Source organism: Diabrotica virgifera, chromosome 6, assembly GCF_917563875.1.
Source record: "Diabrotica virgifera virgifera chromosome 6, PGI_DIABVI_V3a".
Taxonomy (NCBI): Eukaryota; Metazoa; Arthropoda; class Insecta; order Coleoptera; family Chrysomelidae; genus Diabrotica; species Diabrotica virgifera.
Window position 1 is genome coordinate 55,102,007 of NC_065448.1, and position 26,404 is coordinate 55,128,410.

Consider the following 26,404-nt stretch of genomic DNA (forward strand, 5'->3'; position numbering starts at 1 on the left):
TTCCAAATTCTACGCCACTGAGGGAATTACTATTTTAGCGAAATTTTTCGATTCTCCAATACTTTATATGTAAATAATATACTCTTTACTGGTAACGATTAAGTCATTAGTTTTCGAGATATTGGACGTTAAAAATGAAACGGCATAGTTATTTTGATTCATTCATTCATTCATTTTAAACTTCCAATATCTCTCAAACTGATGACTTTATCGATACCAATAAAGTTATTTACATACAAAGTATTGGAGAATCGAAAAATTTCGTTAAAATAGTAACTCACTCAGTGGCGTAGAATTTGGGAAGGGTCAATCATTCACTATCCCCTGTCGTACGCCTCTGGCACTAGCTAGAAACGTTTATTAATCACAATTTAGTAGGGTGTATAATAGCCACACTTTCTGCCAAGTATGATAAGGATACGTTAAATAGTTTTAAAGTACTTGGTAACAATAATTTTTAAATTTTTAAATAAAACACCCCGTAACTCAGTAAGTAGCCACATTTTATTTAAGAGATTTTAGTTAAATCTTAATATTTTTAGGTCTACAATCTAGATCTCATAGACTCGACATTCTTAATAAAATTTAACCCTAAAAGGGCCCGTAGTAATATAACTCCAAGGAAAAAAAGAAGAAGAAAAAACGACAAAAAAATTGTGTTAATTAGTAAAAAATTCCCAGGAACCCAATTATCGAAACGACATTTTAAAATACTTAATCCCCGCGACGTTATTAAAAAAACAAATTATAAACAAATTTGTATGATTTTCAAATGCCATTTTAGGGGGGAGTTTAATTGAAATTTGAATGTATCCATACAATTATCGACAATATACATAAAAATAAAAATAATGAGATCTTAGGCAGGTGAATATTTCTTTGGCAACAACCGCGTTTTTGCAATTGAAAATATAGTAACATTTAATAAACAACTTCAATATCTCAAAAAATATTAAATATTTTTTACCAATTTTTTTTTGCTTAATACTGGTAACATAGTGCAACTTAGTCTGTAAAATAAGATATTTTATGGTGCTTATTTAAAACGCTAAAAATAATTATTTGCGAATTTGTTTTTTAAGTTTTATATACAATTATTTAAATAAATAGGGGGTCAAATTTAATTTAGTAAGTCTTATGTGAAAGATTTACCCTTCAGCTTTGTAGAAAAAAATCCCATAGACCTTCATTGATAAGTGAATTACCTCAGCAGTTAAAAAAGTATTTTTTTTGCAAAAATGACCCCTTTTTAATTATTTAAACAATGATCCCCTTGTATGATTTGGATACTTTCTTGAAAATATCTTTTGTACCCACCTAAACTTTGATATAAAATTTGTTTTAACCTGTGAGAATTTACATTTTGACTTTTTTTTATTTTATTAGGCTAGTAAATTAATTACGTATTTTACATACTTATATACTTTATATAACATATTATATAATTATGTAAACATGAAATGTTATAAGTTGTAGTAGGTATGAATGAATTGTTCAAGTATTTATTTATATTCAATTTTAGTAGCGATTTATATTCAATTATCACACACACTTGAGATTAGTTCTTCTTTTTCTCTTAACTCCTTTTGTCCCCTAGGGTGTTGGAGTTTTTGTTGTACATATTATTGTCTATTTTCTTTTCACGTTTTCTTTTATTTCTCCCTATCATTTACATTTCTGTGTAGTTTATACGTCTGGCTTTACCTGCTATTATAATTTCATTTGTCCATCTTTTTTTTGTTCCTCCTCTCTTAACAGTAAAGTTTCTTTACTGTTGTAGTTTCTATTATTTTCTTTATCCATCTTCCGTCTCCCACCCTCAATACGTGCCCTAACCATCCCAATTATTTTTTAGTTATTTTAATTATTACGGACTCTTGCTCGAGTTGGTTTCTTATTTGATCATTTCTGATTTCTGAACGACTGGTATCTTTCTGGTAAAAGATCCCCATAGTCCATTCTTTCACGGTTTTTGCTCTAAATTTTAAAGAACCGCTTGGATTAACATGAAATTTGGTATACGCATAGCTTACATGTCAAAGAAAAAAAGTGATATTGTGCCGATGTGTGCTTTTGCCCTGGGGGTGACTTTCACCCCCTCTTGGGGGTGGAAAAATATATGTCCAAAATAAGTCCGGAAATGGGTAAACTGACTAATTTTAAGTAACTTTTGTTCTATAGAGCTTTTTCGCCAAGTCAACACTTTTCGAGTTATTTGCGAGTGAATATGTTCATTTTTCAACAAAATAACCACATTTATAGGTTTTTCGCAAATAACTCAAAAAGTAAGTATTTTCTCGAAAAAACGTTCTTAGCAAAAATATAGCCTATAAAAAAGTAAAAAAATGGTGTACGCGTTAGGTCTCTGGATCTCGTAGAACCAGAGTTATAGCCAACGAAAAATATATTCATATTCACCAAATTTCAAATAGAATATTTCGACGTGAAATATCCAAAAAATTAAGCACTTTTTGGGGAAAACCCAATATAACTTTTTAAAAGTATTTAAAAAAAGCTTTATTTTTGTTTTTACAAAAAGTTTCTAGCATTAAATTTAAGCAAGTTACGCTCAAGATAAAGTTGGTCCCTTTTGTTTTTGCAAAAAAAAAATCGGGAAGACCACCCCCTAATTAGCAACTTAAATGAAACTAATTGTTGCCGCTCCACAAATTATTTTACTTATATTGTGTTTATATGATTTGTAAGTTTCATCGATTCAAAGTGCTTATTTTTGAAAAAATTTGGTTTCAAAGTAAAATTTTTAAAAATTTAAATTTTGAAATATATGCTTTTTTTAAAATAACTTAAAAATTGTTAGAGATACCAAAAATCTCGAAAAACAAAAAAAGTCAAATTTGCTTTTCTGAATATCATGTATTTTTTTGTTTTTCTGTTAGACAAAAATTGATCAAGATTTGGTGTTTCTAAATTTGCATACATTCGTGATCAGTGATTCGTTCAACCTGTGACGAATTTCTAACTGAGGCCGGCCCTGCCCCTAGTAGTCAACAAACAACAGCGACACGTCATCGACGAGTATTGTCTCCGCTAATCCAGAAGTTTCCCCGATGATAGGCGTGGACCCGCCTCAGGCCTTCCTGACTGTTCTCGAAGCAGAGCCGTATCTATATAAGCGGATGATTTTTAAGCAGCAGTCAGTCAGTTAATATATTCGACGCGATATATTGTTTTATTGTTTGATCGGGTTGCTGAAATGTATGTATTTTTAAAGTAGATAAATCGTATTTGTAAATAAATTAAATGTTAGAAAGTGTAAAATAAATTAGATATTGTTGTTAAATAAGTGTTAATTGTAAGTGTTATAAATAAACAGTTTCAAGTAAGTCTTTTATTTAGTTAATAATAATTAAAAGTCAATTCGCGTAATATTTCCTAAAAAACGTAACAAAATGGTGCAGAAGTGAGGATACTTGAAATACATAAATTTAACGTAAATTTTCGGTTTAAATAGAGTGTGGAACTTTTAAAAATAAATAAAATATAAATCGTAATAAATAAAGTGTGTGACAATGTCTTCACAACATAAGAAAATCACTGAATTGATCGTTAAGGAGCTCCGCAACCAGTTAGAAGAGAGAGACATGGACACTACTGGGAAAAAGGCTGATCTAGTCGAACGTCTAAAGAACGCTCTTCAAGAAGAGGGCCAAGATCCAGAAACCTATTTGTTTGAAGACAAGCATGCTGCTTTGATTTCGTCAATTACATCGTTAGAGAGCAAAGTTTCTAGTGAAATCTCCCAAGTTTCCTCGGATGTTTTGAAAGTTTCGACAGACATTACATCGTTAGAGAACAAAGTATCGACAGACATTACATCGCTAGAGAACAAAGTCTCGACAGACATTACATCGTTAGAACATAGAGTTTCTAGTGATATTCTGAAAGTTTCGGGTGATATTTCATCCCTTGAAAGCAAGATGACTGACAAGATCTCTAAAGTCACTTCGGATTTTGACGACAAGATATCGTCCATAAAATCTACTTTTGAAGAAAAGATCAAGGAAATAGAAAAGAAAATGGAGGAAACGGAAAAAGTAGACAAAGGGATGGAACCCATCTTAACAGACATTAAAGATGATGAAACGAAATACAAATTGGAGCCACAGTTTATAGTTGAAGGGAGTGTAGGTCATGCTCGTGTTAAGGTGCCAAATTTCGACGGAAAGTCATCATGGAACAACTACATGAAACAGTTCGAATCGGCGGCCAGAGCGAACGGATGGTCCGAAAAAGAAAAAGCTGTAAACCTCACTATTGCTCTTCGAGGCGACGCTTTGGATGTCCTCCAGACCATAGCCGTAGAGGAGACAGATGACTTCGAGCAGCTGAAAAAGAGACTGAATATGCGATACGGGCACGAACATTTAGAGCATGTCTATCAGTCGCAGTTTAAAAATCGAAGACAAAAGAAAGATGAAGCTCTTCAAGAATACGAGGTCGATATTGCCAGATTGGTACGATATGCATATCCAACAGCTCCCGAAGACATCATGGAAAAGTTGGCTGTTCAAACATTCATTGATGGCCTCCGTGATCATGAAATGCAAAGAACACTGCGGTTAGCTCGTCACAAGACGCTGGTCGATGTCTTGTCTGCCGCCCTCGAATACGAATCAGCTACCCAGGCCTCTGGCGGGTACAGTAAAGTTAGGACCGTGAAAGAGGAAGAGGATGAAGACAAACTTGACCAGCTGGTAAATATGGTGAAAGGCTTTACATCGAAGAAAACGAAGACCATGAATTGCTGCAATTGTGGTGAAAAGGGGTACGCACGGAGTTTAAGGAAGAACGCAAATCAAGAAACTCACCAGCAGGAAATAAGAGAACGCACAGTCCCTAGGGGGGCAGCCTCGACTCAGAACTCCTCTAAAGACCATCTAATACTAATAGCTTCTTTGAAATGTCGTGAAGATAATGTATATGTAGATGGAGAAATAAATGGTAAAAATTATACATTGTTGGTGGATACCGGAGCGACCAGGACCATTATACGACCGTCAGTTATAAACAGTCGTAAGAAACTCTTACCAACGAGGTTGCGACTGCGGACTGCCACAGGTGAAAATGCCAACATCCACGGAGAAATCCAGATACAATTGGGGATTGGAGCAGAAAAGTTCGTCCATACTGTCATAGTTGCAGACATCGAAGAAGATGTTATATTAGGAATGGACGTAATGAATTTGCGTGGATTTCAATTGGATTTTAAGAACAGGGTAATCAAAGTTGGCAACGAGGAGGTATTTCTTCATCCACATGATGACAGCACTATGCTAGCAGCTATTAGAGAAGAAACAGTTGTGCCTGCGAGGAGTGAAACGATCATCGTAGCGCGGCTACAGGGAATTGTAGAAGAAGGAACACCTGTTATGATGGAGCCATGGAACCACGACGAGGAGGTTGGCCGAGGAATCATAATTGGAAAGGAATTGGTTACTTCTGCTAAAGAAATTCCCGTGAGATTGATTAATGTCAATGACTACCCAGTGACCATCAAGAAGGAGACAAAAGTAGGAACTTGTGTACCCGTGACGTCCATAATCCGGCAGACGACAACATCAGATAATTCCAACGACAAGTTCGACCAAATGGTTGCAGTTGCAGGCCAATCTCTAAATCAAATGGAAAAAAGGAAATTAAGGGGATTTCTTAGGCAATATCGTGACATATTCGTACCGAAAGGAGGAAAGACAGGAAGAACGACAGTTGTCAAACATAAAATTGACACTGGTACCGCTAGGCCAATTCGTCAAACAGCTCGACGATTACCACAGGCGAAGAGAGAGGAAGCTGAAAGGATTGTTCAAGAAATGAAGAAAGACGGGGTGATAGAAACTTCTACGAGCCCATGGGTCTCTCCGGTGGTCCTGGTCAAGAAGAAAGATGGAACTACGAGGTTCTGTGTGGACTACCGTTTGTTGAACAATGTTACCAAGAAAGATAGTTATCCTCTGCCTCGGATCGACGACACGTTGGACACATTGGCTGGAAGTAAATTGTTTTCTACGTTGGACTTGAAGTCTGGATATTGGCAGGTAGAGATGGATCCAGTGGACAAAGAGAAGACGGCCTTTACGACAGAATCTGGATTATGGGAATTCAACGTTATGCCGTTTGGACTCTGTAACGCTCCTGCGACATTTGAGAGGCTTATGGAAAATGTGTTGAGAGGGTTATCTTGGAAGACGTGCCTGGTGTATTTAGACGACATAATCGTTTTGGGGGAGACGTTTGAAGACCACCTGAAGAATTTAGAAGACGTTTTTAATCGAGTTAAAGCTGTCCAGTTAATGTTAAACCCCAAGAAATGCCAACTATTTCAAAGTAAAGTCAATTATCTAGGCCATATAGTCAGCAAAGAAGGAGTGGCCGTGGACAAAGGAAAAATCGATTCCATTAAGGAATGGCCGGAACCAACTGATAAACATCAAGTGAGAAGTTTTCTGGGACTATGTACTTACTACCGGAGATTCATTAAGAAGTTTGCAGATATCGCTAAGCCATTAACGCGACTTACAGAGGAAGCAAGGGATTATTGCTGGGATGGAGACTGCCAAACGGCCTTTGAAACTTTGAAGAGGCATTTAATTACAGCGCCAATATTAGGGTATCCACTGCCAGAAGGAGAGTTCATCTTAGATACGGATGCAAGTAATGTGGGAATTGGAGGAGTGCTGTCGCAGATCCAAGGAGGACAGGAATGAGTCCTTGGATATTTTAGTAAAGTGCTTTCAAAACCTGAACGAAATTATTGCGTCACGAGAAGAGAACTTCTAGCAGTAGTAAAATCAGTGGAACACTTCTATCAATACCTCTACGGAAGGAAGTTTCTAATCCGAACCGACCATGCCGCCCTTAAATGGTTAATGCCGTTTAAGAATCCAGAGGGTCAGATAGCCAGATGGATTGAACGACTTCAAGAATATGATTTTAAGATCGAGCATCGAGCCAGAGTTAGCCACAGGAACGCTGATTCTCTATCTAGAAGACCGTGTCCAGCAGAATGTTCCCATTGCAACAAAACATAGTCGAAGGAAGCAGCAGTACTAAGAACAACAGTGGTCAACGACGAGTGGACGCCTACCAAGATCAAGGAAGAACAAGAAAAAGATCCAGTTTTACAGAAGATTCGAAAATGGAAAGAAGAAAATCGTCGACCATCTTGGCAAGAAATATCAAGCCTAGGCTCAGCAGTTAAGACGTATTGGGCCCAGTGGGACTCATTTATCTTGGAAGACAGCTTGCTTAAACGAGTAATAGAAAATGATGATGGTTCGGTGAGGAGAACACAGTTGGTGATTCCAAAGAGCAGAGTAGCCGAAGTACTTCGTCAGTTACACGACAGTCCATCAGGAGGGCATTTTGGTGTAAAGAAGACCCTTCAGAGAATTCGGGAACGATTTTATTGGATGAATAGTTCCGACGATGTGAAGGACTGGTGTAAGAAATGTACTACCTGTGCTACAAGTAACGGACCCTACCGGAAAAGAAAGGCTCCTATGAGACAATACAATGTTGGAAGTCCGTTTGAAAGAATAGCTTTGGATATTGCCGGGCCATTTCCAGAAAGTGACAATGGATGCAAATACATGTTGGTGGTAATGGATTACTTCACGAAGTGGGTGGAGATCTACGCAATTCCAGACCAGAAGGCCGCCACTATTGCAGATGTGTTAATCAAAGACTGCATCAGCCGATTTGGAGTACCTCTGGAGATCCATAGTGACCAAGGAAGGAACTTTGAGAGCGATCTATTTCAAGGAATCTGTGATAAACTAGGCATGAAGAAGACGAGAACCACGGCCTATCACCCGCAATCGGATGGAATGGTGGAGCGTATGAATAGGACAGTCGGCAAGTATTTGACAAAGATGGTGTCCAATCATCAACGAGACTGGGACCAGTACCTTCCGTTCTTCGCAATGGCCTATAGATCTGCTGTTAATGAATCAACTGGGCAAACACCAACAAAAGTTCTATTTGGACGTGAGATGCGTCTACCCTGTGATCTAGAGTTTGGATGTCGACCTGGAGAAGATGTTGCTGGTGAGGATTACGTGAATGAATTACGAAGAAGAATGGACGATATACATGAGTTGGTCCGTTCTAATCTTCAGATCGCTAGCGACCGAATGAAGAAACGATACGATACCCAAGCCGAGAGGGGATGTTTCAAGGAGAACGACAAAGTCTGGCTTTATAATCCAAAGAAGCGAACAGGTTGTTCTCCCAAGTTGCAGCAGTTCTGGGAAGGTCCGTACCTCATTGTCAAGAAAATCAATGACGTTATCTACCGAATAAGCAAGATTCCTAGGGGAAAGCCGATGATAGTCCACCATAACCGGTTGGCGCCGTACGAGGGAGACCACGACGTAGATGAAGAAGTGGAAGTCAACCAAATTCGAGGAATACCTGACCTTACCTTTGAAGAGTTCATGGGTGCCTACGGAGGTACCGGTAAAGCAAGACATGGTGTTACCACTGAAGAAAAGCGAGATCTTCTCGCACTTCACGATGACTATTCGCTGGCCCATACCATCCCGGCCAGTATCAAAGACGCACGAGGGTTGGCATCCGCCTTCCGAAGGAAGTTTGGTCGAGTTGCAGAACTTCAATGCCAACTGCCAGCTCCTGGCAAAGCATTGAAACTCCAAGATGCATCACGTTACCTATTCTATCTGGTAACAAAAGACACTGTCCGTGACCAACCTACCTACCAAGATGTATGGGATGCATTAATTCAATTGAGAGAGCACGTGTTGGAGTCCGACGTGCAAAAGTTAGCCATACCAAAGTTAGAATGCAGCCAATTAGACTGGAGAGTTATCCGAAATATGGTAGAAGAAATTTTCCAAGACACCGAGGTCCAGGTGTTAGTCTGTTGCAATCCGCATAGTTACTGGTGCGGAAAGAAGACCGTCCCCTGTCACTTTTATACAACTGGGAGTTGTAAAAGAGGGTCCAGTTGCCGATACCAGCATCCAGTTCCAGTCCTGACAAGGTTCCAGGAGGAACCATCTTTTAAGGAGGGGGCAATGTGACGAATTTCTAACTGAGGCCGGCCCTGCCCCTAGTAGTCAACAAACAACAGCGACACGTCATCGACGAGTATTGTCTCCGCTAATCCAGAAGTTTCCCCGATGATAGGCGTGGACCCGCCTCAGGCCTTCCTGACTGTTCTCGAAGCAGAGCCGTATCTATATAAGCGGATGATTTTTAAGCAGCAGTCATCATCATCATTCTCTTTGCCTTATCCCTATGCGGGGTCGGCTTCCCTAATTGCATTTCTCCACACAATTCTGTCTTGGGTCATATCAATGTTAATCCCCTTTACCAACATGTCCTGCCTTATCGCCTCCCCCCAGGTCTTCTTTGGTCTTCCTCTCCTACTCCTTCCAGGAATCTGCACTTCAGCTATTCTTCGTATTGGGTGATTAACGTCTCGACGTTGAACATGACCGAACCATCTTAACCTATGCTCTCTCATTTTGGCATCAATTGGTGCCACACCTAGACTTCCCCTAATATACTCATTTCTAATTTTATCCTTCTTTGTCACTCCACTCATCCATCTAAGCATTCTCATTTCCGCCACATGCATTCGTTGTTCCTCTTTCTTTTTCACTGCCCAACATTCAGTTCCGTACATCATAGCCGGTCTTATGGCTGTTTTATAGAATTTTCCCTTCAGCTTCATTGGAATTTTTCTGTCACACAACACACCACTCGCTTCTTTCCACTTCATCCATCCAGCCCTAATTCTACTGCATGCATCTCCATCTATTTCTCCATTACTCTGTAATACCGATCCTAGGTACTTAAAACTATTGCTTTTCACAATCATTTCACCATCCAAAGATACCATTTTATTTGTAGTAGCTCCATCTTTAAATGAACATTCCAAATACTCTGTTTTTGTCCTACTAAGTTTTAAACCTTTTTCCTCCAGAGCTTGTCTCCACTGTTCCAGTTTTTGTTCTAAGTCTCTTTCACTATTTCCTACTAACACGACATCATCAGCATACATTAAGCACCATGGAATGTTACCCTGTAGTTTCGCTGTTATCTGGTCCAAAACTAATGAGAATAAATACGGACTAAGCACAGAGCCTTGGTGCAATCCTACTTTCACATGAAATTTATCAGTCTCTCCCACACCTGTCCTAACACTAGTCGTTACTCCCTCATACATATCCCTCACAATCTTTACATATTCACCAGGGACTCCTTTCTTATTGAGTGCCCACCACAGAATCTCTCGAGGGACTCTATCATATGCTTTCTCAAGATCAATGAATACCATATGAGCGTTTGTTTCTTTACTCCTGTATTTTTCCATCAACTGCCTTATAATGAAAATTGCATCTGTTGTTGATCTACCCTGCATAAAGCCAAATTGATTCTCGGATATTTCGGTCTCTTCACGTATCCGTCTGTCAATTACTCTTTCCCATATTTTCATGGTGTGGCTAAGCAGTTTTATAGCCCTGTAGTTTGTACATTGTTGTATATCTCCCTTGTTTTTGTAAACAGGTACCAGTATACTGCTTCTCCATTCGTCTGGCATTTGTCCGACTTCCATAATTCTATTAAATAGACCTGCTAGCCACCTTGTTCCTGTCTCTCCCAATGCTCTCCATACTTCCCCAGGAATATCATCTGGTCCTACCGCTTTTCCTTTCTTTATTTTTTGAAGCGCTTGAGCCACTTCCTCGTTGGTTATTTTGGTGACCATTGCTGCTACTGTCTCCGTTGACTCTACAGGCTGTCTGTCAAATTCTTCATTTAATAAGCTGTCAAAGTACTTTCTCCATCTCTTTTTGACTTCCCTTTCGTGAACTAGTATTTTATTATTTTCATCTCGGATACATCTAATCTGATTAAAATCTTTTGCTTTCCTTGCTCTCTGTTTGGCTATTTTATATATCTTCGTTTCGCCTTCCCTGGTATCAAGTTGATCATATAGGTTTGAATACGCTTCTGCTTTGGCTTTTGCTACTGCTACTTTCGCTTTCTTTTTCGCCACCATATAGTTTTGAAGATCTGTGTCGGATCTGGTTTCTTGCCACTTTTTATATAATTTTCTCTTCTCTTTTATTTTTCCTTGTACTTCGTTTGACCACCACCAAGTCTCTTTATCCTCAAACTTTTTTCCTGACGTTTTCCCAAGTATTTCAATAGCAGTCTCTCTAATACTACTGGCCATTTTTCTCCAAATTGTATTAGGGCTTCCTTTCATGTTCCAACATATTTTTTCTACTATTCTTCTCCTGAATAGACCTTCTTTCTCATCTTTCAGCAGCCACCATTTGATTTTTTGTGGTCCTCTCCGATATTTTTGTTTAGTTTCGCTTTTTACTTCGATGTCCAGAAGAAGCAGCTTATGTTGTTGGCTTACTGTCTCACTCACTATTACCTTGCAGTCCTTGCATTCACGTATGTCTTCTTTCCTTATCATGAAGTAGTCTATTTGGGATTGATGCTGTTGATTTAAGCAGCAGTCAGTCAGTTAATATATTCGACGCGATATATTGTTTTATTGTTTGATCGGGTTGCTGAAATGTATGTATTTTTAAAGTAGATAAGTCGTATTTGTAAATAAATTAAATGTTAGAAAGTGTAAAATAAATTAGATATTGTTGTTAAATAAGTGTTAATTGTAAGTGTTATAAATAAACAGTTTCAAGTAAGTCTTTTATTTAGTTAATAATAATTAAAAGTCAATTCGCGTAATATTTCCTAAAAAACGTAACAAACCCATTTTAACTAGAGCACTTTCAATAATAAGGACTTTGAACCGATGAAACTTACAGATCATATAAACAATATATACACGAGTCAAGAAACTTGTGAAGTCCTTACGATTAAGTTCATTTAAGATACTAATTAGGGGGTGATTTTCTCGATTTTTTACCAAAACCAAAAGGGACTAACTTTATTTTGAGCGTAACTTGTTTAATTTTGATGCTATAAATTTTTTTTATAAAACAAAAATGAAGCTTTTTTTAAACACTTTAAATAAGTTGTAATTAGTTTTCCCCGAAATGTGCTTCATTTTTAGTTATTTCACGTTAAAGTATTCCATTTGGAATTTGACGAATATGAACCTATTTTTCATTAGCTATAACTCTGTTTCTACTAAACAAAAAGACGTGATATATACACTATTTTTTTAAATTTTTTATAGGCTATATTTTTGTTAAGAATGCTTTTTCGACAAAATAATTACTATTTGAGTTATTTGCGAAAAACCGTCTAAAAGCGTGGTTATTTTTATTTTGTTGAAAAAATGAACATATTCACTGCCAAATAACTCGAAAAGTATTGACTTAGTGAAAAAACTCTATAGAACAAAAGTTACTTAAAATTAGCCAGTTTACCCATTTCCTGACTTTGATTGGACGAATATTTTTTAACCCCCAAAAGGGGGTGAAAACCACCCCCAGGGCAAAAGCACATATCGGCACAATATCACTTTTTTCCTTTGACTTGTTAGCTGTATGTATGCCAAATTTCATGTCAATCCAAGCGGTTCTTTAAAATATAGAGGTTTTGCAATATTTTACCGTTAATGAATGGACTACCAGTCTTTCCTGGTATTGTGTGTTATCTTTCTCAATACTTTCATTTTAAAAGCATCTGGTTTACTTTCATGTTTTTTTTGTAATACCCAGCTCTCATTTACTTATTATGTCACTATTGGTATGTTAATCGTATTACATACTACATAATAGTTTTGTTGTTTATTTCCTTCTTTCCGTATATTGTTTTGTTTATCGTATAGTAGTTTTTGTTGGTTTTTTTCTGTTTATCAGATATTTTCAAACAAACTTTTCTATGATTTGAAAAGATACTTCCTAGGTATTCAAATGTTTAGACCTAGTTTTGTCCTTTGTCCTTTGTATGTTTTTTGTCCTTTTCATATTTGCTGTTAAAACTCATTATCTTGCTTTTCTTAATATTTAGCTGTGTTGTGTTGTGATTGTCCGCTATAAGGACCATGTCGTCTTCGAAGATTTGTGTTTCAGTTAAGTAGAGTTTATTTGTAAAAGTTAATTACAGTGGAACCTCGATTATCCGTCAGGGCACCGGACCAAGGGTATGACGAATAATCGAAAAGACGGTTAACAAAACATTAACAAAAATAAAAAGTTCATAGAACCTACAAGTCTCAAATTTTATTTGTATGTTTTGTTTGACAATATAAGAAGGATTTGTGTACGTACAATCGAATCAGTTTAGCTTAAATATTCTAAAATCTTTGTTTGTTTTAGTATTGCTTCACATTTTGCAACAGCTGAATTTCTTAATCGGCGTAGGATCATGCAATCTACTTTATTGGCTTCTTCTTATTGAGAATACCAGTCGATCAATAATTGTTGCAGGTGCGATGCAGTTTTTCTAGCTTATTTACTCAAATCGAGCTTCTTCTCTAGCTTCTTCAAATCTTTGTCGGTTTCAATAGCATCATCGACATCGCCACCGTCAAATTGCAAGTCTGTGTCAGCTTCTGAATCTCTTTCGTCCACCTCTGTTGCCATTTCAACGATTTCATCATCTGTCAGCAATGGATAGTCGTTTTCATCCTTATCACAAATTAACCATTCGTTTGGCTTATCTCAATGCTCAAACAGAATGAATTGATGACTCAATTTTTGCTTATGTAGTCAATAAAACTTATGTATGGACCCTGACGGTTAACAGAGGTGACGGTTAACGGAGAGACAGATAATCGAGGTTCCACTATATATCCAACTGTTGTTTTGTACTGCTGAGTGCTCCCGTTCTTGAATCCCTATTTTTTATTAATTTATCTCTAACTATTATAAATAGTTATCTTATCTTATCTTAAAATCTTCTTGATTCAGTGCTCCTTTTAGGAGGCAATCATCTGACCATTTTCCCTTGATTTGTATTTTCGCATTTGTATTTTCAGATATTATTGATTTTACTATTTGTTTTAGTTTACGTCAAGTTTTTTAACTGTTTTCTTAACATTTGTCTGTTCTAAACATTTATCAATTTTTTTCTATCTAGTGTGTCAAATGCAGATTGGTTGTAGAGTAGTAGATACACGGGTACCAAAAAAGAGATTTCAAAGATACAGATGATTCAAGGATTTAATCAAATAAATCTGCCATTCTCTTCTGCATTATTTTTAGTACGGAATCTAAAACTAAAAATAAATATTATTTTAATTTAATCTATACACAATATAGTCTCATAAAATTTTATTATTCGATGTTTTCTTTCAATTTATTATATCCTCAATCTAATTTGTGCCAGTCACGGTATTTTATATTATAAATAACCATCACGACTAAAACAATCAATATTCTAAAGATAGGTAATTTAATAAACAATTTGTTTTAATAGTATGGTAAAAAGTTGGGGAGTTTTCATTCTTTCCTACAAACGCTTTGACTTGACTGAGAATGTCTGGTCTCTCCGCCTATATAATCTAAAATTATTCAAAGGACCTAGCCGGGTAAGATGATGAAAAGTGCCCCCGACTCGATTCGAATTCCATAAGGTCACCGTTTAGCATATATAGTGAAATTAACTTTCTGAAATTTTTAGCCCCCTAGGTGGTCATGTGACCCACCTAGAGCCTAATTAGGGTTTTTATGTTTTTATTTTTTATCTCAGCCGCATCGAGAACTAACGAAAAACTTTAAATAAAAAAGTTGTAAGCTTTAAAAAGTTCTCTCCGAAAAAAATTTTGTTTTTAATTTTTGGCTGGAAATTTAAATCTTAGAACGATTTCAAAATTTTAAATGAGTATAAAAAAATAACTAAGACATTCGTTTTCACGAAAAAAATATATAACGTGCATTTTTGCATAATGTTTCACCCTAATTTTTTTCAAATTTTTAAAATTGGTGAAACGTACCTTTAAAAATAAAAAACCGCATTTTCTTCGTTTTCTTTTTCGTTTTTTTGATACAATTTTATACATATTTTTCAAAAAAGGTAACACCGTCACTGTAGTAGGTAAAAGACTGAAAAATAATTGGGGTTTGCTTAATAAAAATTTTTTGTAACGCCATCCATTTTCAAGATACAGGGCGTTGAAGAAAACAAAATTTTACACATTTTTTACGATTTTGCCGAAACTACTGGCAACATTGTAATAAAATTTGGCGAGTTTTAAGAGGTAGTTGTTGTGCATTTTTTGAATACAATTAAGAATTTTTTATATTTATCATTGGCGCGCATAGGGGTAATGGTCTGAACTTTTTAAAGCAAAAAGATAGTACGCCACTGACATATTTCAAATTAACAATCGTTTTTGAATTCCTCGTTCAATTTGTGACAAAAAATCTATCTTCCTATTTTTTCACACGAGGCGCCGTTTTGCTGCAAAAAATAAAATATCTTAACGCTTCCAAAGTATTCGAATTAGTTTTTATAATGGATGTACGAGTTTATGTAGATGTAGAAACGATTAATAGTATGTAAGTATTTTATTTCATAGAAGTTCGAATACTTTGTAACGGTTAAGATGTTTTATTTTTTGAATAAAAATGGCGCGTCGTATGAAAAAATAGGAAGATAGATTTTTTGTCACAAATTGAACGAGGAATTCAAACACGATTGTTAATTTGAAATATGTCAGTGGCGTACTATCTTTTTTCTTTAAAAAGTTCAGACCATTACCACTATGCGCGCCAATGATAAATATAAAATTCTTAATTGTATGTCAAAAAATGCACAACAACTACCTCTTAAAACTCGCCAAATTGTATTACAATGTTGCCAGTAGTTTTAGCCAGTAGTAATTTTTATTAAGCAAACCCCAATTATTTTCAGTTTTTAACCTACTCCAGTGACAGTGTTACCTTTTTTGAAAAATATGTATAAAATTGTATCAAAAAACGAAAAAAAAACCGAAAATATGCGGTTTTTTATTTTTAAAGGTACGTTTCACCAATTTTAAAAAATTATAAAAATTCAGGGTGAAACATTATGCAAAACTACATGTTATATATTTTTTTCGTGAAAACGAATGTCTTAGTTATTTTTTTATACCCATTTAAAATTTTGAAATCGTTCTAAAATTTAAATTTCCCGCCAAAAATTAAAAACAAAATTTTTTTCGGACAGAACTTTTTAAAGCTTACAACTTTTTTATTTAAAGTTTTTCGCTAGTTCTCGATGCGGCTGAGATAAAAAATAATAAAACCCTAATTAGGCTCTAGGTGGGTCACATGACCACCTAGGGGGCTAAAAATTTCAGAAAGTTAGTTTCACTATATATGCTAAACGGTGACCTATATGGAATTCGAATCGAGTTGGGGGCACTTTTTTTCATCATCTTACCCAGCTAGGCCCTTTATTTCTAATGAAATTTTGCAATGAAATGGTGTCCATTTATCTGAATAATGATGGGAAAATGCTAATTATATGCAGTTTTACTAACAATTAATTGTTATGAGCGTCTCTCCAATTAAATTAATTATAATTCTCTAATTGGAAAAAACTGCCATTATTTTGTTTGCATAATAGTTATTTATGTACCAAGGCAGTAAAGTGCCTCTTTATCGAACGAGTCTGATATTACGAGCAGAAGGAGCGAGGCGAGTAACAGACGAGTTCGATAAAGGGTCTTTACTGACGTAGTGCATACAAAATTTTATCGCCAATCATAAAAAACATTAACTACTTACAATTTAAGAATTTTTTTACTTAGACGAAATAAAAATTTCTTATCACAATAATGACAGATGACTTTTGCATTATGGCCGGTTTCGATGTTTAATCGATAGTTATCAATATTGAATACCCAATTACTGAATCTGTAAAGTTTTGATTTATTTTGTATGAATATAATTGCAAAATACTACAGAAGTTCACTTTTTGACATAAATTTAATGAACAATAACGTAAATTTTGTACAATATTTTTAATAATTAAAGTAAATACATTTTAAGTTCACTCAAATAAATAATCGATTACTGCCATCGAACACTTACATTCAATCTCGGTTAATTTGATTAATAATCGCGGCAGGTAAAGTAAAATTCTTCTTTCAGTACAATAAAGTGTTACTTTACTGCCGCAATTGAGCGAACTGAGTACAATAATGAATGCCTTTAGTGACGGTTGGCGATAAAATTAGTATTTCTGATAGTTTTATCCAAGTATGTCAGATGCCAATAAATAACAGTTAAACTTTGAGCCGTGTTAAACACTGTAATGTCCTGTAATGACTGGTATATTATTTGACAAATAATGACATGATGTCAAAGATTAAATAGGATATATCTCTAGGGCGTTATTTTTTAAAAATAACACCCTTTCTTTTGCCCTTTAATTCGTCCAATTTTGAACATAGGCTTCCCCCAGTTTCCTCCATTCGCTTCTGTTTAGCGCTTTCTGTTTCCAGTGCGTTCCTCCTATCTTTTTAATGTCGTCTCCCCATCTCATCTGGGCTCGTCCTCTTGCTCTCTTTCCTGTCCATGTCTCCATTGTTGTATCGTGCTATTCCACCTATTGTCCGTTTGTCTAGCGTTATGACCTGCGAAGATCCATTTTAGCCTGGCCTCGCTAAAGACACCCTACAGCCTATTAAATTGAAATAAATAGTTAAATACTGTGAAGTTGACAAATATTAAAAACCAAAGTAAAGCTATTATACAGTCGAACCCGCTTATTGGAATAGCCTTCGTGCCAACCAGAAGTATTCCTATAACCGGGATATTCTAATAACCGATCATTGGTGGCTGGTAAAATCGTTTCAGGACCTCCAATTTCTATTCCTTAAACCCGGGATATTCTTTTAAGCGGTATTCTAAGAAGCGGGTTCGTCTGTACCACAATTACGTTACGACTATTGCTGGTAAATGCACTTATTTGAAAACTAATTTATTAAAAATTCATTCAAATTTCTCGCATACTTATAAAGAATATTTAGTCGGACATTAAACGTTGAAGACACACGGGTATTGCGGATAATTACGCTTTCGGTCAACGTATGTATATGTATATCCCCCGGGGCCAGGGACGCTCGTGATACACTGATACACACCATTGACCTCAAGCGTTATTATCCTTATATCCTTGGTACCATGGTACCCTTGGTACCTTTATAATTATAAGGGTATAAAAATTACTAATATCATTAGTTACTGTTATGGGGCTGTCATATTTCACCCTCAATATTCACTCATAAATCGTTAGTGCATTAGATAGAACGAAGATAGAAAATATTTACGGTTAATTGTTTAAGAATAAAAGATGAATATGTAGCTGTTGACAGATGGGATAACCAATAAGCTGGTAGGATGCAAGCCCGAGGGAGCAGATGATGAAGAAATAGTCCTCGTCAGGATATATGGAAACAAGACAGATCTGATTATAGATAGAAAAGCAGAAACAAGGTAAGCAAAATAACAGATTTCAAATAAACACACAATAAGCGTCGAAAAGTAAAAATTCAGTTTAAGAGGCGATATCAGCGCGTCATCAATATTTTTTTTTCGAAATTTCTGCGAACATTCAACAGTGCGGCAACGGTGCGTCGCGTCGCCAGTACGATAGTGACACTGACACTATACTATCAAAAACTAAGGGAAAATATTGTGATAACTATTTAACAATAATTATTATACTCATAGGCGCGCTAAGTTTTGCCAAGTGAGTCAAGTTCGATTTCTTGTTATAGATAACCGATTTTTAGTAATTTCAATGTCACATAAAATCTAGGCATGTGATAAAAAAGTTTATTTGAAGAAAGTGTATTTTTTGTTCTTCTTATGGCGGTACAGACTCGTTTTTGCAATATTTTATTTAGTTATAGAATCATTTCAACGTACTAACATATTTTTCAAATTTTGCTCTGTACCGCCATTCTTTACTACATTACCAATATGTGTGCCAAAGATCTCGACAAAAGATTTAAAATTCAAGCTGCAATCTTGGAACGCGTTTTCCGTACGCTAATGTTGACTCTTCATTTGGTATCAAAAATTGGTGCAATTTTTTTACACGAACTGTCATTACATCAGGTGGTGACGTCAGCTCATTGTAAACATTGTTTTGCTTGAATCGGATTATTTATCTATTATCTAATGGCAAGATATGATAACGGAGAGTTATAGATATTTTTACTAATTTTTATCCCAACATTGTACAATGCGACCATTGATATTTCTTACCTATATCTATAAAATAGTGGGTATCGACCGTAGAGAACTAAATTTGCTTCTTATGTTCTTCTTTTATTGTTGTCTCTATTATTGTAATTTTTATTCATGTTAATAAGTATGCTTGTTATTGTTCTTGATGGTTAGCTAGAAGAAGCAGCTATTCTCTATATCAATTCATGACATTAATGAAAGAACAAAGAATACTTGTACAACAAAACTAAATAATATAATATTTCGAGATAAACAACACTATCAAGAAGAAGATAAAAGAGAAAAAAGAAACAAATAAGAAGCAGTCTTCTTCTTAACGTGCCCTATCAAGTCTCCTTGACGTTGGCGATTAACATGGCGAAACTGTCTCTGTCTCGAGCTATTCTAAATAGTTGCTGTACTTTCTTTATACCTGTCCACTCCCTGATATTCTTCAACCAAGAGGCCTGTCTTCTACCAATTCCTCTGCGTCCTTCAATTTTACCCATCATAATATGTAAGTTGAAGAATATTATATCGGTCTCCCCTTACTACATGTCCAAAATAGGCAATATTTCTACATTTGATATTATCAAGCAGCTCGCGAGTGCTGCTTGATAATATCAAATGCTCTCTTAAGGACTGCCACATTTGTCAGCATAGCCATCCATGGAATTTTTAATGTTCGTCTGTGCAGCCACATTTCAAAGCCCTCCAAACGATTAATGGTGGATATTTTTAATGTCCATGCTTCGACACCTTATAAGAGGACTGGCCAAATGTAACATTTAATCATGCGCTTTCGAAGTTGAAGTTGCAAGTTATCATTACAAAAGAATGACCTCATTTTTAAAAATGTAGTGCGGGCTATCTCGATTCTGCATTTAAATCTTTATCTGGATCTAGTTGTTCAGTAATATGGAAACCAAGATATTTAAAACTGAGTACTCTTTAAATTATAATTGATATAAAAGGGACACGACACGAGCCGTAGGCTCGTGTCGCAAACTTCATCATCGTGAGTAATAGCCATCATTACATGCTCGTTGAATAATATACTATTATACATGTTCGAAAAATTATTCGAACACAACCAATCAACATTACCAAACATTTCTTTTCATTATTTTATTTTTTGATTCCAGAAACATTATTCTACTTCACAAGGCAGGATTAGCACCAAACCTCTACGCAACATTCAAAAATGGTCTGGCTTATAGATATCTACCAGGTTGTACATTAACTAGCAAATCTGTGAGAGAACCGACAATATACACATTAGTAGCTAAACAGCTGGCACTTCTACATAAAGTGAATCCCAACAATGGACCTTCGAAAACATTCCTATGGGATAAGATTAGAAAATTTTTAGATTTGATACCAGACACATTTTCGGATCCCGAGAAACATATAAGGTAAGAATAATATAAATACAGTATTCGCCAAAATAAATATGTAGTACCAAAAATGAATATTGTATTTATTTTTTATTTACATAATTTACGTATGGTATTTTTTTCTCAGCTTCGTTTCTTCTTATTTTAAAAGTTCGATGTTAAGAGGCAGCATTAGCGCGTCATCAATATTTTTATTTTTCGAAAGTTCTGCGAACTTTCAACAGAGCGGCAACAGTGCGTCGGCAGTACGACAGTGACAGTGACATTATATTATCAAAAATAATAAATATTATACTCATAGGCGCGCTATATGTTGCCAAGTCAGTCAAGTTCGATTTCTTGTTATATACGGTGTGTCCAATTAAGTTGGCATCATATGGGACACTTTTTTATTCTTAGTTTTATGAAAAAAAGTTATTCTCTATTAAAAGTTGTGCATGGTCTAAAACTTAAAATACAACCATCAGTTATCAATTTTTTTAAGCCTTATACGAGGTACGTCAAAAAATATGAATTTTACTCAAGAGTAAAGTAGCTTTATTTTTCATAATACTGAAAATTGTTATAATGAAACGTTGTTTGGAATTAAGAACTATATTCTAATATGCAATTTCATCCTTCTAATTGAAAAAAATTGATTTTTTTTTTAATTATGGATAACCAACATTATTTTCATTTATTTCAATTATGATAATAACTATTTTATTATTAATTTTACGAAAAACAGTTATTTCTTATAAAATGTTCTGCATGGTCTAAAACCTAAAATAAAACCATCTTATGTCAAATTTTGTCAATTTTATACGAGGTACATAAAAAAATATGGATTCGCTCAAGAGTACTTAAATAAAATACCGTTATTTCTCACAATATTGAAAATTGTGATTATGTAAAGTTGTTTAGAACTAGAACCATGTTCCATTGTGTAGTTATATCCTTCTTATTGAAATATTCTGAACTATAAAAGTACTTTATTATTGATCGAAATTCATCTTTTTTGACATACATCCTATAAAATTGATCAAATTTGATATTAGATGGCTGTATTTAAGGTTTTTGACCATGCAAAATGTTTTACAAAGAATACGAATTACAAATAACTGAAAATAATGTTAATTATCCATAATTTAAAAAAAAATCAATTTTTTTTCAACTAGAAGGATGAAATTGCATATGAGAATAAAGTTCTTAATTCCAAACCACTTTTCATTATAACAATTTTCAATATTGTGAAAAATAAAACTACTTTACTCTTGAGTAAAATTCATATTTTTTGACGTACCTCGTATACGGCTTAAAAAAATGATAACTGATGGTTGTATTTTAAGTTATAGACCATGCATAACTTTTTATAACGAATAACTTTTTTTCATAAAACTAAGAATAAAAAAGTTTGCCATAATATGATGCCCTTAATTGGACACACATGCAATTTATTGTATAATCGATTTTTAGTAGTTCCAATGTGACACAAAATCTAGTCATGGGATAAGAAAGTTTATTTGGAGAAAGTATATTTTTTTTTTTGTTCTCCTTAATGGCGGTACAGGCTCGTTTTTGCAATATTTTATTTAAATATAGAGTAATTTCCACATACTAACATATTTCTCAAATTGGGCTTTGTACCGCCATTCTTCACTATACTACGAATTTGTGTGCCAAATATCTCGACAAAATATTCAAAATTAAAGCCGCAATCTTGGAACGCGTTTTCCGCGCGCTAATGTTGCCTCTTAAGGGGAAATGAACAAAATGCAAAATTTTGACGCCTGTCAAAATTTTCAATGTATGTTAAATGTAATCATTTTTTTTTCGAATCCTAAGGAAACTAATAAGTATTATTGAAAAATTTAAACGCACAATGAAAGATTACTTTATTACAGAGGGCCGAAAATCTCTTAGAATGAATAAATTTTCTCTTAGTTTTTCACCCGTGTAACTTATTGAAATAAACATTATAGAAGTTTTCAGGGACTTTCGGCCCTCGATAATAACGTAATCTTTCATTCTGCGTTTAAATTTTTCAAAAATACTTAATAGTTTTCTCAGGATTCGAAAAAAATGAATCCCATTTAAATAGCATTGAAGCCGAAAGTTCGTACCCATCCCCTTAATTTTATAGTTACTATTAGTTTATCCATTTTTGTTCCTCTGCATTACGTCCTCTAATTTCCCTATTGTTAGCTCTTTTGAGATTTTATCGTCTACCATTCTGATGTCTGTCTCCTGCTTTATGTATATTTCTCTTTTATTTGCACTGTTGCTTCCTCTTCATATTTCCATCTGCATCTGCATTGTGTAATTTATTGACATTCCATTTTTTCTGTTGGTTTTTCTGTTTAGTTCCTATTTTAATATTTCAAGGGTATAGAATCAAAACTCGCTTTCTCCATCCATGGCCGAAATTGAGTTGTTTATATTTTCTGAATATTTTTGTTGAATCCTACACGAATCCAGGACTACTTTGACTCAAAATTAGCTTTATCCAATATAAATTCAATGTTAAAAGTAGACTTTTGAATCAAACCCGTATATCTCCTACAAATATAAAAAACCGCTAAACGCCGTAAAAATGAGTGGCGCATACAATATTCCAGCTACAAAAGATCTGATATGAATATTACGTGACGCGAAAATGTATTTTCATTTTGATGCAAAACAAAATTCTATTGCTCAATTTAAAATAAAACGCGCAACAAAAGAGTAACTTTGATACAGTTTGAATTTTTAAACTCTTTTGTGGCGCGTTTACTTCAAATTTAGCAAATATTATGGAAAAATCTTTTAAAATAAAACTAGAATTTTGTTTTGCATCAAAATGAAAATACATTTTTGCGCCACGTAATATTCATATCAGATCTTGTGTAGCTGGAATATTGTATGCGCCACTCATTTTTACGGCGTTTAGCGGTTTTTATACTTGTATCAGGAGTTTTTCATAAATTAAATGTATGAAGTTGAATGTAATGTTTCTCGATTACACGTTAAGCTTTATAAATGGTCGCCTTTCTCGCATTACCTCCCAAATGATCTAGTGGCCATCGAATGTACACTAGATTTTTTTTCTATTCGAAATAGATTGAAAAAAATATTGGGATGGCCGGTAAATAAACTCGGATTGGCCGTTGCCATATCAAATTTAGCGTCGTAACCACTACAACTACATAAACCATTTCGGAAATAATCGTTAATTGGATTATACTTTTGTAGGTTAATAACTTCTAAAGTGCTTAACCGATTTTGATCACTAAACATGAGTTTGAAACGCATTGACAAGTAGTATCTGATGCATCTAAGGTCAAGTATGATAACTGAAGCTATTACAGGAATTATTGAGCTTGAAAAACCGTTTTTCCCATAGATAATAGATTTGATCATACTTATGAAGCCTATAACTTAAAAATTCGAATTTTCCCGGATATGAGGTATACACCGTTAGATTCGTCTAGAGTCCTTCTACAAACACTCAGTTATTGCCGCAATTCGTAGGTTGAAATTTTGAGTAATTGTCGAAAAACCAAACTTTACAAAATTTAATTTTTCAGTTTTTCGGCTATACTGAGCCGTGTGTATGTCTGATCCTGACGGCTTATACACCATTTGAAAGCTTAACTCAACACTATTGATTTGGCTTATTTGCTGTTCTCCTGTATCTTCTTAAACCGAAGATATATACCCCCAAAAAATATGCCGTTTTGTACGTACCAAGTCCTATAGCTGGCTTGTGGGTGGTCAAAAGTCACAAACTACACCGGATCTGAATCGACCCTGACCCCCTCTTTAAACACAGAAAAAAAAATTCAGATCGTTTTAACTTTTCCACACACATACATACCTACATATCCACAAACATTTTCCCTTTTTTAAATAGAAATTGAGTCATATTTCTGAGCTCGGTAACTTTTGAATGGTATAACCGATTTTCAAAATTAGACATGCGTTGGAAAGGTAATGATCAGTACCATTAGAAGCCGCAAAGGTCGGACTTAAATTTTCGAGTTTTTTGGGAGTTTTGGGGAGGAGTATCGAAAAACAAACCCTAAATAGGAAGTGCCGTAAAATCCACACCCTTGGACCAAAATGGATGGTTGACATATGAATGGGTGAGTCTTTTCCTGAACTTTAAGATAGGAGTTGGTCCAATTTTCAATTGAGTCAGATTTAGAAAATCGAAAATTTCGTGTTGTGTATATAGTGTCGCGTGTAGGGGGGTGTGGGTGTGCGCCACTGGCGAGGACTGCCGTTCTCTGGTAATGGCAGTTCTGTGTAAAACCCGTCTTTCTCTAACCAATCAATATTAGGCGTGTAAAGTGAGTGGGGGGACTCACACACATTTAATCACTCTATTGGTCTAATGTACGTCAGTGTTTGTTTACTAGTTTTATTGGCTATTAACTTTTAATACTAATGGTAGGGGAGCCCAAGCGGGGATTTTTGCAGTTACTCGAGCGCGTCAGATTATCATACGGGGAGAAACCTGATACCCTGCAGATGTACCTCTACCATATATTGGCTCTTAGCACAGGGAAGTTCGTTAAAGGGGGTCCGAAAAAAAATCTATCCTTAAAAATACTCGAAATTAGATTAAGATAAGGTAAGTTAAGTACAAGCAAAAGAGTGTATATTTCAAAAATCTGACGATTTGAGCGGGGCGTAAGAAGAGGGGTGAGTCAAAAATTTCCCAAAAAAAATCGAATATTTCGCGAAATGAACGTCAGATCGAAAAACTAAAAAATACGTCTTTAATATTTTTCAAAAATCTATCGAATGGTACTAAACATGACCCCCACGAAGAGGGGCGGGGGGTAAATTTAAAATTTTAAATACAAACCCCGCGATATTTCGCAAAATGAACATCAGATCGAAAAACTGCAAAATACACTTTCAAAATGTTTTTGAAAAATCTATGGAATGGTACCAAACACGACCCCCCGCGGAGGTGGGGTGGGAGTTACTTTAAAATCTTAAATGGAACTCCCAAATTTTTATTGCAGATTTAGATTCTTTACGTAAAAATAAGCAACTTTTATTCGATACCTTTTTTCGAATTATGGATAGATGGCGCTATAATCGGAAAAAACGATTGTTGGAAATGGAAATATAAATTAATAAATGGAAAGTCCCCACTAAAATGGAAAATTTGCTTAACTTGTTTTGGTCTTAGGACCTAATGACCTAATAATCACAACCCAATAGGTCCCCATACCGCTCGTGTGACTGCAAATTTAGCATACTTTGCTCCCTTACTTCCATAGTTTTTTCTTTTAAAATAAGTAGTATTACAGTAATATTTTTCAATGGATGTTCAAGTGACTCCTTGTAGGACCTGGTAAAAAGGCAAGGAAAAGAACACCGATGCAAAATGAATGGGCAAAAACTAAGAAGAAAACAACCTGTAAGTTGAGAAAATTACGGATTATAGGATTGATCTTCCAAGAACTATACCGTCATTGGAACCGATAAGATATCATGTTGTACCACTATCAAGCTAATTACTTTTATTCTAATAAAATCGGCAAACAATAAAAGTTGTAAAATTCCATCTCCAAAAAAGGGATTTATTTCAAAACTTGCTTTTTCCTAAAGTTTGCTTCGAAACTCGCTTTCTCCAAACAAAAATGCCAATTATTTAAATATCTCTAAATACAATTATTAAAAATGAATTGAAATATAAGATGTCTCTCATTTTCATTTTGTATTATAGTTTACTCCTATCTGAGTATAGGGACCAAGAATTCGTTGGAATTTTTACCTTGAAGAATACATGAATAGACAGGTAGTGAAATGCAAATTTTAGACTTCCCCTAGTCTGCTTTAATTCATCGTTCGTTTGGTTTGCAAATATTAGAAATCACGAATACAGGA

General features: G+C 35.0%; 1 protein-coding gene across 4 annotated transcripts in view; it reads left to right on the forward strand.

Annotated features, from left to right (window-relative positions):
* The window catches only part of LOC114343216 (ethanolamine kinase), a 171,569-nt gene that overhangs the window by 113,324 nt on the left and 31,841 nt on the right, over positions 1-26,404 (forward strand). For all 4 annotated transcript variants that reach the window (XM_050654281.1, XM_050654282.1, XM_028294027.1 and 1 more), the window contains exons 3-4: positions 18,274-18,404; positions 20,288-20,557. In XM_050654281.1, the coding sequence (XP_050510238.1) occupies positions 18,274-18,404; positions 20,288-20,557 (401 nt within the window). The remainder of the gene's footprint in view (positions 1-18,273; positions 18,405-20,287; positions 20,558-26,404) is intronic.